Here is a 14,257-nt window from a genome sequence, read left to right as displayed (position 1 = left end):
GGGACAGTGACTCACTGTGCTGCCTGAAGTGGCTCTTCTATTTCTGGTCTGAACTGTTGCTTTATTAATATCATTTAACTTTGTATTATAGTTGTTTGAGTCTTCCCAATGGGACTACTAGCAGCTGGAGGGCGGGGGCTCTGAGGTCCCCATGTAATCTGGGTGCTATCCCTCTCATACCACATCCACTGTTACGAGGTCAGACTCACCACTCCCCGCATCACCTCCCAGAACACAAATCCAGATCCAAAACCTTGATGAATAATGTTGATTTTGCTGGCCTCTTTTCTTAGGTGGTAGATTATGTCATATACCACATGTAAAACTTCATCACCCTTCATGAGCTTTCTCATCTTTCGCCCTCCATGGGGGACACGGAACAAAGCCTCTTCTTTCTTCTCCTTCCCCACTCTGCTTTCACCTCCCAAATCCTCTTGTCTGGAACTTGGAATCCAGCTCTGCCCCTCAGTTCCCACCCTAGATCAGGATAACGGAAGCCCGGGATGGGGCTGATCAGCAGAGACCTTTGATGGTTTTTCAGTGCTCTGTGGAGGGCCTCACCTCATCCTTTTTATAGACTTTTTTTTGTGCTGAGATATAAAATCACAGGTTTAAAGTACACAACTGGTGGTTTTTAGTATATTCACAAGATTGTACAACCATCACCACTATCTTGTTCCAGAACATTTCACCACCCCGACAAGAAACCCAATCTACTTTCTGTTTCTATAGATTTGCTTATTCTGGACATTTCCTATGAAAGGAATCATACAATGTATGGCTTTTCGTGACTGGCTTTCACTTCACGTAGGTTTTCAAAGTTCATCCATGTTGTAGCATGTATCAGTTCTTCATTTTTTTAATGTCTGGATAATTCTGTTGTATGGATACACCACATTTTATTTACCCATTCGTCAGTTGATAGGCATTTGGATTTTTTCTGCCTTTTGGTTATTCTGAATAGTGCTGCTCTGAAGTTATTGTGTGAACATATGTTTTCATTTCTCTCGGGTATACACCTAGCAGCTCCACTGCTGGGTCATATGCTAACTAACTTATGTTCAAACTTTCGCAGAACTGCCAGACTGCCTTCCAAAGTGGCTGCCCTACTTTACATTCCTGCCAGCAACATATGAAGGCTCCTGATATGGTTTGGGTATTTATCTCCCCAAATCTCATGTTGAAATGTAATCCCCAAGGTTGGAGATGGGGCCTAGTTGGGGGTGTTTGGGTCATGGGGGTGGATCGTTCATGGCTTGGTGTTGTCTTCCTGATAGTAAGTGACTTCTCGTGAGATCTGGTTAGTTTAGAAGCATGTAGTACCTCCACCCAACTCTCTCTTGCCCCCACTCTCGCCATGTGAGGTACCTACACCCCCTTCACTTTCTGCCATGAATAAAGCTCCCTGAGGCCTCCTCAGAAGCCAAGCAGACGCCAGTGCCATGCTTGTACAACGTGAGCCGATTAAACCTCTTTTACTTGTAAGTTATCCAGTCTCAGGTATTTCCTTATAGCAATGCAAGAATGGCCTGATACAGCTCCTATTTCTCCATGTCCTTGCCAGCCCTTGTTATTGTCCATCTTTTGGATTCTAGCCATCCTGGTAGGTGTGAAGTGGCATCTCATTACGGTTTTGAGTTGCACTTCCCTAATGACTAATGATGCTGAGCATCTTTTCCTAGGCTTATTGGCCATTTCTATATCTTCCTTGAAAAAATGTCTACTCAAATCCTTTGCCAATTTTTTTTTTCTTGAGATGGAGTCTCGCTCAGTTGCCCAGGCTGCAGTGCAGTGGTGTGATCTTGGCTCACTGCAACCTCTGCCTCCCGGGACCAGGTGATTCTCCCGCCTCTGCCTCCCAAGTAGCTGGGAGCACAGGCACCTGCCGTCATGCCCAGCTACTTTTTGTACTTTTGTAGAGATGGGGTTTCACCATGTTGGCCAGGCTGGTCTTGAACTCCCGATCTCAGGTGATCTGCCCTCCTCGGCCTCCCAAAGTGCTGGGATTACAGGGGTGAGCCACCGCTCCAGGCCCCTTTGTCAATTTTTAAATTGGGTTGTATTTTTATGGTCGGGTTGTAATCACCTCATCCTTTTCTGCCATCTGTCCAAATCCTCCCTGTTCTGGAGAACAGTAGGCACGTGGCAGGGGCCCTCCTACCCTCTCCTCTCTTTGAGAACAACATCCTCTGCTCCCTCTTGCAAGGGCTTCCCAGCCTGAACAAAAGCTCTCCCCGCACAGGACCCTAACTCTCCCAGGAGAAAAACAACACCCATTTGTAGCAGGAACTTTGTAGCTCACCCAGGCTTTCGTCCAATTTCATTCTCACAATAACCCAGTGGGATAATTATGACAATTATCCCCATTTTCAGATGAGAAAACTCAATAAGGTGAAGTCACTCAGGGGGAAGTAGACTATTTGGGCTTCCTACGATGCCTGCCCAGCTTCAAATACTGTCCCATAGGCCTCGGTGCCAGGAACGTAGTGGCTGAGTCCCCAAGGACGCCCAGCTCCCCAGAGACAGTGGCTCACCTCCTTCACCCGCTGCAGCATGGGCGGCAGCCACTCGGTGTTCACTTCGCAGTGGCTATCCAGAAAGGTGAGGACAGTAGCTGCAGCCACGTCCGCCCCACGCACTCGGGACCGGATCAGCCCTACAAGAGGAGTAGACAGGGCTTGGCGCTGGGACTGCGCCAATTGGCTTCCCACCTGTCCCCCAAAGTCCCAAGGCTCTCCTCTCCTTCAGGGGCTGAGGTTTCCTGAGTTATTATGATTGGATTTGACTTTATACTTCTGCTTGTTTCCTGCCTCCCTCCCTTGCTTCTTCTTATCCACCCATCAGCCACCATCACTTCAGGGTCACACCCCGAGTGCCCTCTATGTGCCAGTCACTGTCTGGGCTCTAGGGACACACTGATGAACAGTCACAGTTTAGAGCGTGGAAAGTGCAATAAAGTAGTTTGATCCCAAAGGAGAACCAGAAAACAAAACTTTTTCCCATGGGAACCTCTGGGTCGTCCCCTGCATCCATACCCCTATGTGTAGCATGGAGATAATCTTCGAGACTAAGATAGGCTTAAGTTTGTATGGCAGCCCCTTTCCTTACCTTCAGCATGTTATTTAACCGCTCTGAGCCTCAGTTTTCTTATCTATAAGATTCAGAGAGATAATAATCCCTGACTGTCAGGATCAAACAAGACAACAGGGACAGAGCTTGGTGCCTGGGAGACCCACACATGTCAGGTTCTGTTCTTCTGTGCCTGTCCCCCGATAGCCTCACCAGCCTCATTTTGGGCAGCACTCTGCTCTGGGCGGAGACCTGCCTGGTCAGGAGGGAGGAGGCCCAGCTTCTCCTGCCCCTGCCAGAGTGGCCATGCGTGCCCTGTGAGCTGTGGGAGGGAAGGGCCTCACTCTTAGAGCTCTGAGTATAAGCAGCTCCTTGGAGACATTTCCCTAGCCATGCCTCTGCCCCACACTCTGCCTCTAGCTGCCTACCAGCCCGCCAGCCAGCCAGAAGCCCATCAATCTCCACTCCAAAAGTGTCTACAAAGCATCGAGTCATAAATTTACATTTACTGTTGTGAAATCCAGGGACAGCATATTCCCAGACCTGACGGTACCTACAACCCAGTGGCTTGGGAAGGATTTAACTTCGGCCACTTCCATTCTGGTTTGAAGGTCTCCCTCACTGGTATTCTTGTGGCCCCTTGGCCTGACTGGTCTTTCTTTCTTTCTTTTTTTTCGAAACTGAGTGTCGCTCTGTCACCCAGGCTGGAGTGCAGTGGCGCAATCTTGGCTCACTGCAACCTCTGCCTCCTGGGTTCAAGCGTTCAAATGATTCTCCTGCCTCAGCCTCCTGAGTAGTTGGGGCTACAGGCATGTGCCACCACACCCAGATATTTTCGTATTTTTAGTAGAGACGGGGTTTTAGCACATTGGCCAGGCTGGTCTTGAACTCCTGACCTCAAGTGGTCTGCCCTCCTCAGCCTCCCAAAGTACTGGGATTATTTTAAACATATCTATCACATCCCTCTCTCACTCTAAAACCTCAGTGGCTCCCTGCTACCTCTGCCTTATGAAGTCAATGCTTTCTTCTGGCTTCCAAGGTCTTCTATCATCTCAATTCACTCCATCCATTCCCCCTGCTGACCAGGCCTGGGGTCTCGCAGGAAGGGAGTATGAGTAGAGGGAGGTTAGGAGGCTGGCCTTTGGGTTGGGCCCCACAGGTTGGAACCATGGCTGCTCTATTCATCACCCTGGGCAAATCGCTGAAGCTCTTTAAACCCCAGTTCCCTTGTCTGTACAACGGGCACAGTGGGCTGAGTACAAGGACTGAAAGTAGCAAAGTGGATGCCCGCAGGGGAGGAGACCTCAGGAAAGGGGCTGTTAGTATTGCGCATGCCCGTACCCCTGACTGATGCCTTTGCTTGCAGAGTGCACAAGCTGGCATGCCCTCCCTTGCTCCCCTTTACCTGTCTCATGATGCCCCCACACCCCATTGAGGCCCATTCCTCCATGGAAGCCTTCCCTGCTCACTCCAGCTCTCCTCCGATCTCCATGCTATTCATACACAACCACAACCAGCCTGTGGCTGCAGTGGATTCTGACCCCTTGGCTATGTAGTAGCTCTCTGAGGGCAGGGCCTATGCTTTGTACTTCCTTCGTGTCCCCTAGAGTGCCATGCACAATGCCACGCTATAGTAGCTACTCCAAAACACATCTGAATTGGAAGTGAGATCACATCTGCTTTATGCTTCTGGATTTTTCTCAAAGCCTTTCCACACAGCCTGTCTCATGCAATCCTTACAATCACCTTGCAAGGCAGAAAGGGACTGTCTTATCCCATTTCTCAGGAGAGACAGCTAAGGCAGTCAGAGATGGAGCAACTTGCCTACAGTTGTGCCTTGATGGGGCTGATCTGGGAAGGAGGAGAGTCTTCTGCAGAACCTGGTCCCAGCCATCAGGAATGCAGCAGGACCATGTTGGCTTGGTGTGCCACGGCACCAAGAGAGAGTGGGGAAGTGCACAGGATGACACCAAGATGGGCCCTTGGTGGGACCCAGGGTGCAAGGACTCACCTTCCCGCCGATCATTGCGCAGGCACTTGACCTTGGGGATCCTGGTCAGGAGTAGACAGTCTTCCGCTGAGGATGTAAAGAGGAAGGCAAGCTCATTTAGACATGGGCATCAGGCCACTAGTGGTTTGGCTGCCATGAAAATTGCCCCATACTAAGCCCAGGAAAGGGTTGGGGATGGGGATTGGGAAGGGGTATGGTCATCACTACTGGCCGAAGGGTTGCCCTGCCCCACTCTCAGGCCAGACTGAAGAGTGCCTGTACCTATGGCAGTACTCTACTCCACCTCAGGGAGCACCAGAAAGCGCGCTTGTGGGTGGTTACCAGCCCAGCTATCATCTGCATTTGGCAGCTGTAATAGTGAAGGATGCTGTTGATTTTCTTTACTTTTTAAAAACAATATCATCTCACTAGTGTCCCATTCAAAGCAACACCCACCCTTCTTTCCCCTCCTTTGACACCAGGGAACAGGACCAGGGAGGGGTCCTAGAAAAGACAGGATCCCTGCCGGGGGCAGAAAGGTGTCTGCGATGGTCACGACAACCTCAGGGTGCTTGCCTTGGTGTTCTGGGGAAACAGGGACGAGGGCGGAATGGAGGGCTGCAAAAAGGAAGGTGACTACTCACGATCTGAACTGAAGTCATCCACTAAAATGATCTCCTGGATCAAGTTGGCAGGAGTTCGGTTCAGGACACTACAGTAGCAGTGGAAACAGAGAAAGAGCCTGGATTTAGGAAACACCTCCCATTTTTACCACTCCCTGGGCTGTGGGACTCCCCAGCCACCCAGCTCCAGGGCCAGCATGCTGGGCGCTCCTACCTGAATCCTATTCTTGTCTAAGTTCATTGAGGAAATGGAGAGATGGGAGTTCAACTTGACCACAAGCCCAGGCTTACTTAGCAGGAAGAATCCACCTCCAATCCACCTCTCTCTGACACTGACAGACACTGCTGGGCTTCCATCACCCTCCTGAGGCCTCCTGTCTAGGCTGGCCTCCCTCAGCTCCTGACACCTGCATTTCTGCCCTTGTCCTGGACATCTGACCTGGTGTTTGACTGTCGCATTCCTCTAACAGTTTGACTTCTGGGGTCTTCCTGGCCCTGATTCTCCAGTCTCAGCCTCTCAGAAGTACAGGACTCAGACTCCAGCACCTGCTGGGCTTCAAGCTGTCTGGCCACAGCGCCCAATCCTAATGTCCTCCTCTGCCAGCACCACTGAGATTAGAGTCCCATGGCTGGACTTACCTCTTCACTGTGCGCAGCAGGGTGGAACGGGCCTCATTGTGGAAGGTGATGATGACGCTGGTGGCTGGCAGGTCCGAGGAGTAGGACACGGATGGGCAGCTGAGAAGGGAGCACAGAGGTCAGAGCCAGCCATGAGAGCATCCTCAGGGCAGGTCAAGGTTTTTCTTTGTCCAGTCTTGTGCCTGAGAATACTTCTGCCAGGTAGAGAAGGCACACCCACAGCCAGGCCAGAGGCCCCGTGCCTCCACCCCCATGCTGCATCCCACACTGGCCCAGAGCCCCGATGCCACCCATCCTGGGGTCCTGGGAGGGAAGCAGCAGGTTGGGAGACCTTCCAAGGCCCGGGGGCTCTTTACCAGAGATCTCAGAGCCCCCAGAGGGGGCTCCCTAGTATGTACAGGTACCGCACCAGGCCCCAGGATACAGCCCTGACCACACTCTGTCGTATGGTGGGGGGTATGTGCGAGAAGGAAAACTACCTCTGTTTGTCCTGATACCCTAGAGCTTCTTCCTTCTCTCTTCCCAGCTCAGGACATTTGGTAGCATCTGCAGAGGAATCACCCCTACCCTGGCTGCCAGGGAATTCCTCCCTGTCACTGCCCAACACTGACAGCCCTGCTGCAGATAACAAGCTGGGGAGCAGTCTCGCTTCTCCCAGGGTACTGGGTCCCCTGGAGGAAACAAGCCTCTGTTAAGACACCAAAGGCCTATCCCGTCACTTCCTCCCTCCCCAGCCATCCATAGACACCACATTTTCTGGCCTACTGGCTCCCTCTCCTCTAGAAAGGGAGTGAAAACAATTCATTCCTGCCAGACTTCATCCCTGTTGTTTCTGCGCATGCATTTATTTGAGCTCCTGGGGTGCTGGAAGGTGGCCTCCGTTGCTGGTTTTCATAGCAATCTTCTTTATTACAATTGCTCTCTGACTATTCCAGCAGTGCCCATTTTTTCATTGTGGCATTCATTCTACTGACAGCAGCTTACAGCCCGAATTCCCAGGCCTGTTTCCTGCCCTGCAGAGCAGACCGGGTCAGACAGGCAGGAGTCCCACTAGCCTGGGACCCCCGCCGGGGGAAATCTTGAGAGGCTCTGCAATAATTCTCCTTGAGAGGGGGTGTAGGGTAGTGGTGGCGGAGGGAAATTTGCCTTCTACCCCTTGAGAAACCATGCTGTTCAAGGGTCTATGAATTGTCGGGGAGGGAGTGAGCTTGGCCGGCTGAGCTGGGGTGTGCTGGGAGCAGCAAATACCTCCTAAGTGTGCACCCTCCCAGTGCTGACCTCCAGGGCCCCAGTCCTCTGTCCTGATCCCCCAACCATCCGGTGCCCAGAAAGGAGGGAATCGGGACAGCGACGTCTCCCTGAAGGGGGCAAACCCACCCACACCCCATCTGAAGGGTGCACTTGACCTCCCCACCGGCTCCCTCCAGCCCTTTCGGCATGCATGCCTCTGGGATTGATGTTACTTAGCATGGGGGTTTATCTGGCTCCCAGGAGCCAGGAGCCTCTAAAGGGGTTTGTCCCAGCCCTGAGTTTTGAGTTTGGAGCTGATGGGGTTTTCTCTGTGATCCTCCTCGGCCTGTCTTATGTGGTTTATGTCCCTTTGCTCCCCTGGAGCGGGCTCCCTAGATTGAGGCTGGACCAGAAATGAACCTGACAATTTGGAGTCCAGCGGACACTACAGCCTGCAGGGCTGCAAGGAAGAGCAGCTTCTACCAGCAAACTGGCCCCACCATGGCAGGAGGCCTGCCCACCAAAGCCAGCACGTCCTTTGCTTCCCTACGCATGTGCGCGCATGTGCGCACACACACACACACACACACACACACACATACACATACACACACACACCGTGAGCCACCTCAGCTTTCTTTTTTCTTTTTTGAGACGGAGTCTCACTATGGCACCCAGGCTGGAGTACGGTACTGCAATCTTGGCTCACTGCAACCTCTGCCTCCCAGGTTCAAGAGATTCTCCTGCCTCAGCCTCCCGAGTAGCTGAGATTACAGGTGCCCACCACCACGCCCAGCTAATTTTCGTATTTTAGTAGAAACAGGGTTTCACCATGATAGCCAGGCTGGTCTTGAACTCCTGACCTCAAATGATCCACCCGCCTCGGCCTCCCACAGTGCTGGGATTACAGGTGTGAGCCACCGTGCCTGGCCTACCTCAGCTTTCTGATAGGGCCCAGCAGCAGCACGTGGCACTTCATCAACCCACCACTACCCTGGATTTAAAGCGTCTCATTTAAAAATGTACATAGACCCCAGGGCAATTCCCCCTTTAAGTTTCTCAGTGAGCACCTGAGATGGTTCAGAGTCAGGTAAGCTGGGGGGTGAACAGAGATTATCCAGGGCAAGCCCGCAATTCACAGATTGGGGCCAACAGATCCTCTAGACCCTGGGACTAGGTCAGCCATGGCTAGGGCTGCCCGTGAAAGGTCTCTAAGTGGAGCTATGTGGATGTAACCTCTTCTGCAGCACAGGCAGACAGGAGAGGACGCTGCCCAGGACTGGGTGAGAAAGAACTTCTGAGGCCCAGAAACAGCCAGCAGACCTGGTGTTGGCCTTGTCACGAAGCAGGAGTACCGCCTTACTTGGCTGCATGAGTGGTTTCTGGAGGCTGACAGTGCTGGCGTTACAGGACAGCAAGGCCAAGGTCTGGGGCTCCCCCAGCCCTGTGTTCATCTCACCTTGCACAGGCCACCAAGCACCCTGGACTTCAGGCATGCATCTGTGAGTGACAAGGAAGGTGCTAGAACCAGGCCCTCTCTCACCCTCACCTCACCTATACCCTTTGTGCTGTGGAGTAGCTGCTTCAGAAGTAAAAGCAACCTTGATCCAAGTCATTGTTGCTACCCTCAAGCCAGGACCAGATGGAGGCCCAGCCTAGCTCTGAGCACACAGCTGCAGGCACAGCCGTGGGTCAGCTCCAACAGCGCCCTGGCCATTCTGTGAGATGTCTGCACAGAGAGCAGAAGAGGGGCCCAACCTAGCCCGGGTTGGGAAGGAGCCTTCCATGGAGGAGAGGACAGTGAGCCAAGTGTCCTCGAAGTGAGCCAAGTAGCTCAAAGGGTAGGTGGGGCGGAGGAGGTGCGTTTAGGCAGAGGAAACAGCATGTGTGAAAGCAAGGAAGGAAGGAGGGAGGAATCTGGGACTGCAGGACCATCAAGTGCTGGGGGAAAGGTGGGTAAGGCCAGGTCATGGGGGGGTGGCGGTGGTGCTTCAGCATCAGGAACTCAGACTGTTCCTGCAGGTGACGGCAGGAAGAGGAAAGACTGGAGATGGTGACTTTCACGCTCTAGACAGAACACACAAGGGCCTAGACCCAGAGAGGGGCTAATGCCTTGCTTAAGGCTGGTCACGCACACTGAGCTGGGATGAGAGTGGAGGCTTCCTTGGTCCTGGTCTGAGGCCTCTCCCACCTCACCATACTGGGAGAACTAAGAACAAGACTAGGAAGCATTTCTGGGAGTTGCTAAGAAGGTGGAGCTGTGGTGCAGGAAAGGGAGGTCAATGGGGTGGGCCACAGCACCCCACTGTTTGCAATGTGCAGGGCTGTGACTCTCTCCACTTTAGGCGCCACCAGTAAGGCCCCGAGAGTGCCTGGCTCACCCACCCCCACGGACCTCCTTTGGTCCCCTCCCAGGTCACTTTTGCTGGGGCGCCAGACTGAAGTGCCTTGGGGCCTCCTTGGCCCCAGCTGAGCGGTTTCCTTGGTCTTGGCAGGGCCTCAGTAGGTCAGGTAAACAAGCAACAGAGGGTGAAGGTTTTTGAATGTCTAAATCACTGGACACAGTCTGAGGAAATCATCCTCATTTCTTAGATACATGTAAAAGAAGACAAACTAAACAATGTTGGCCTTTTCTCAGCCTTTCTTCCTCCACTGACACGATGGAGGCCGTACCTGTAATGGCGGGTGTCCCGGATGGGCCGGTCAGGGCTCAGCTTGTCACTCTCCAGCTGGTTGAAGGCGTGCTGTCTGTAGGGGTCCTCTCCAGCCTTCAGCTGCTTGGCCGACAGGTAGGCCTTCTCATCAAAGCCTTTCGAGGGAGTTCCTGTCACCTGAGATGAAGGTCAGCATCAGAGAGGACCACAGGCAGGAGGACCCCACCGCATGGCGAGTGCTCAGCACACACCAGGCGGGAGCCAGCCACGTGGCCTCATTTGTGCCTTACGCCAACTCTATGAGGAGGAGACCATTATCTCCCCCATTGTACAGAAGAGAAAACTGAGGCTCAAGAGGCTTTCTTTTTTTTTCTTTTTTTCTTTTTTTTTTTTTTTTGACACAGGGTCTCATTCTGTCACCCAGGCTGGAGTGCAGATCTTGGCTCACTGCAACCTCTGCCTCCCGGGTTCAAGCGATTCTCCTGTCTCAGCCTCCCAAGTAGCTGAGATTACAGGTACGCACCACCACGCCTAGCTAATTTTCATAGTTTTGGTAGAGATGGAGTTTCGTGGTGTTGGCTAGGCTGGCCTTGAACTCCTGACCTCAAGTGATCCGCCCACCTCGGCCTCCCAAAGTGCTGGGATTACAGGCATGCACCACCGTGCCCAGCCATCAAGAGGCTTTTTAAAAAGCATCCAGGGTCAGAGCTAGTAAGTCACAAGGTCTGGATTTAAACTGGTCATTCCGACTCCAAAGCCCATGCTCTTAACCAGTGTTCTTTGCGGGATATGGGGAGGGTGAGTCCTGGAGTGAACCAGACCTCTAAGGCAAGGTGTCCTGAGGGGACTACAAACCAGAATGGATGCTGCCAAGCGCCTGCAGATTGACAGTCTCCTAGGCAGAAACTTGGGCCTAGCCCTGGCCTAGGCATTATATGAGGCACCCGATCAGTAAAACACCAGGGCTTGGACAATCTGCTGCATAAAGAACCACCTGTAAGGACAGCAAACCCCTGCAGGCTGATGCCAGAGCTACCAGAACTCAAGTGCTCAGACAGTGATGCATCTTCTCTGGGACTTCTGCTTGCTCCTGAAATGGCCCCTGTAAGATCCACTGGTCCCCAGGCACTAAGTGCTGGGCAGTGATGGATAGCAGATGCCATTGCCCATCCCGTTCCTTCATGGCCACACCGTACCCTGTGCTCCCAGAGTCTCTAGCAACAGACACTGGGGAAGGACACATCTGAAATGAACAGATGGATGCAAGCACCCTGACATCTCATTACCTGAACCAAACTGCTGGCTGGATGTTCTCCAGAGTGCCATGAAATATCATCAACTGTGGGTACATCCCAACTCCAACTTTCCGCCCAACCATCAGCCCTGGGCTGAAGCTGTGGCCCCAGAGGAAGCAGAGAGGAGGATGAGAATTGCCCACTCACAAAACTCTTGCATGAGGATGCTATCACAGGCCTAGTCCTAGAGGGATGGTCCCAGCAAGGCAGCTAGACCTGTGAGGAGTGGATCGCTGTGTGGAATGACACTGGGACTGTCACCAGCAGCTCAGGGCCTCTACGTTCCCCTGAGAGCCTAGCCCCCGACCTCACTGGACAGGCATGCCCAGGGTCCAGGGAGCTCTGATCTCCTGAACTGCTGCCACTCTGTAGCGATGCTACCTTCTAGGGTTGCCTCCTGTCCTAGGAGCCAGTTGGAGGTTCCCTGAGGGCAGAACAGTGAGGGAGATGTCCTCGTGTCCACTGGGCCCACCCCATGCTAGACGCAGATGCTCATGATGGTAACACTGCTGTGGCTGCTGTGTGGAACACTGAGGTGGTGCCATGCCAGAGACTGAACAGATGTGGCGGAGCCCCCAGTGAACTCAAAATCCATTTCAGGAAAGACGGAAGATGGAAGGAAGGAAGGAGGGAGAGAGGGAGAAAAGGAATGTTCTGGCTTGGGCCCTGGATCGCCAGAAGGATCCAAGCCATCCAACTCTGAAAGGGAGAGTGATTCTTTTTGTCCTTCCCACCTGGGAGAGCGATGGATGCCCTCTTAGCTCTAGGTCAGGGAAATGGAACGGAGCCTCCAGTTGATGGCAAAGGAGCTAAAATTAAAGAAAAACTGCAGAGGGATGATTTGCTGAAGCTCCCAAAGGGAGAGTGTGCACTTCATTATCCTCCAGGTCAGCTGTGGGAATGTTTGTTTATTTAGGACTTACGGCCACTCTGTGGGCTCAGGAAACCTCTGAGTCCTCATCCCACACTCATTCATTGCCCAGTGAACATTGACTGACAGTCACCCATCTACCAGGCACTGGGGCACCCTTCTGAATCACCTAAACATGCATTCATTTGTTTATGAATGCTTGCATTCACTCATCCATTCATGCATGCATTCATTCAACAAAGCTCCACCAAGCGCCTCCTATGTGCCAGGAAGCAGAAGTAAGGTTTCTGAGATAGTTCCCCCTGCCCCAGCCTGCTGCCTTCCCCACTTCATTCAAGGCTTCCTCAGGGCCATGGAGACTGTTGTGGAAGAATGTCTGCTCAGGCCCAGGCTCTCTAGAGAGGTTCCTCCCAAGGCCTCGAAATTGAGTTACACATCCTCAAAGATGCTATTGGGAAAAGTAAAGTCTGCTGTTCCCTTCCACAAGCCATACTCTCTGGGTGGTCCAACCCCGCTCCAGGTGGTATCAGGGTTTGGGATTTGACTCTTCACCTGTGAGACAGGTGTCATGGAAACAATAGGCCCAGAGGCCTTAGCTCTCCTTTCAGGATGACCCTGCTGTTCCTCGGGGTTGGAGCTGAAATGTCAGTTGGCCCTGAGCCAGTGAAGTGAAGGGGATCCTGGGGAAGGGTAGGTTGTGGCTCCTGGCCACAATTTCATGACCTCTGAAGGGCTTTCACTTCCTCTCTCCTCAGCTCTCTCTGGCCTCGCCCCGGTCACCACCCAGAGCTGTTCTACTTCCGATATGTAACCCCAGTTCCCATGCCCAGATCATAATCATTTCCTCCCAGCTCTTGAACTCCTCCTTTTGCCTTTAGTCCCATTCTTTGATCTTGAGACTTCAGGTCTTTGAATGTCCCATGGGTGCCCCTAACTTGGCATCTCAAAACAAATTCCCCACTTATCCCAAAGCTGCTGCTTCTCCTGCATTCCCTGTTGCAGAGATGAGCAGTTCCACCCAAGTCATGAATTCACAAAATCGTCTTTGATGCCCTCCCATGCTCCACAGCCTGATTCAATGTCTGCCCTGTGTATTCATAGGCAGTGTACTTAACAACACTGGTATTAACTCAGCAAATACAGAGTGAAAACCTACTATGTACATACACTGGGTAAGAGGCTGGGAATGTGGAAATAAACAAAAGGCAACATAACCCCTAGAACAGGAATCCAAGCATCTGGTCCCTTTCATGCCCCATCCCATGCCAGGCTTGGCCATGGAGAATCAGAAAGAAGAAACCTCCAACCCCAAGCTCAGAGCGGAGCTGGAGAACTGACCACAGAACCTCACCCCACCCTGACTCCCACTGGAGCAGGAGTCTGCAGATGTCTTGTGACCAGTGGATGCTGTTTCCCTCCTCCCCTCTTCTAAAGGGGAACTGTGCTGCTGCTAGCCTGCATTCCATCCATGTTGCTCACTAAGTGTATTGGCGAGGGAGTAAATGCATCATTTGGCACTTGGCTGCAGGACCATGAGGAGCTATATCTGGACCAGCTCAAGAGACTGGAGATCCTGGGCTTGGAGCCACTAGATGGGACTAGCTTGGCTGCCCTCTCTGGAGGGGGTAGTGAAAGTATTTTGGGTTGTTGGTGGAATTCTTATGTCAGGCAGGGGCACATGTCACATGACACTGACATTTGTGCTTTACTTCTCTTTCTTTTCCACTAGATGGTGAGCTCTTCCTCATGGGGCTCGCTGCACCTGGCACACAGTAGGTACTCAACGGGTGGTTGCTGAATCAAGGAATAGATAAGTAAATGAATGAATACCTAAATATTGTCCCTACTCTCAAAGGACCTATAATCAATTGGAGAGAAAACAGCAA

General features: G+C 52.4%; 1 protein-coding gene across 5 annotated transcripts in view; it reads right to left on the bottom strand.

The window, feature by feature from the left end:
* GALNT16 (polypeptide N-acetylgalactosaminyltransferase 16) overlaps window positions 1–14,257 on the bottom strand; it is a 97,487-nt gene that overhangs the window by 25,972 nt on the left and 57,258 nt on the right. For all 5 annotated transcript variants that reach the window (XM_031001953.3, XM_063697930.1, XM_063697931.1 and 2 more), the window contains 5 exons: window positions 10,225–10,382; window positions 6,322–6,420; window positions 5,704–5,771; window positions 5,081–5,146; window positions 2,535–2,656 (listed from right to left, as the gene is read on the bottom strand). In XM_031001953.3, the coding sequence (XP_030857813.3) occupies window positions 2,535–2,656; window positions 5,081–5,146; window positions 5,704–5,771; window positions 6,322–6,420; window positions 10,225–10,382 (513 nt within the window). The remainder of the gene's footprint in view (window positions 1–2,534; window positions 2,657–5,080; window positions 5,147–5,703; window positions 5,772–6,321; window positions 6,421–10,224; window positions 10,383–14,257) is intronic.

Source organism: Gorilla gorilla, chromosome 15 (assembly GCF_029281585.2).
Source record: "Gorilla gorilla gorilla isolate KB3781 chromosome 15, NHGRI_mGorGor1-v2.1_pri, whole genome shotgun sequence".
NCBI classification, from domain to species: domain Eukaryota; kingdom Metazoa; phylum Chordata; class Mammalia; order Primates; family Hominidae; genus Gorilla; species Gorilla gorilla.
The sequence above is the reverse complement of the archived record's forward strand: the minus strand, read 5'-3'. Positions and strand labels throughout refer to the sequence as shown.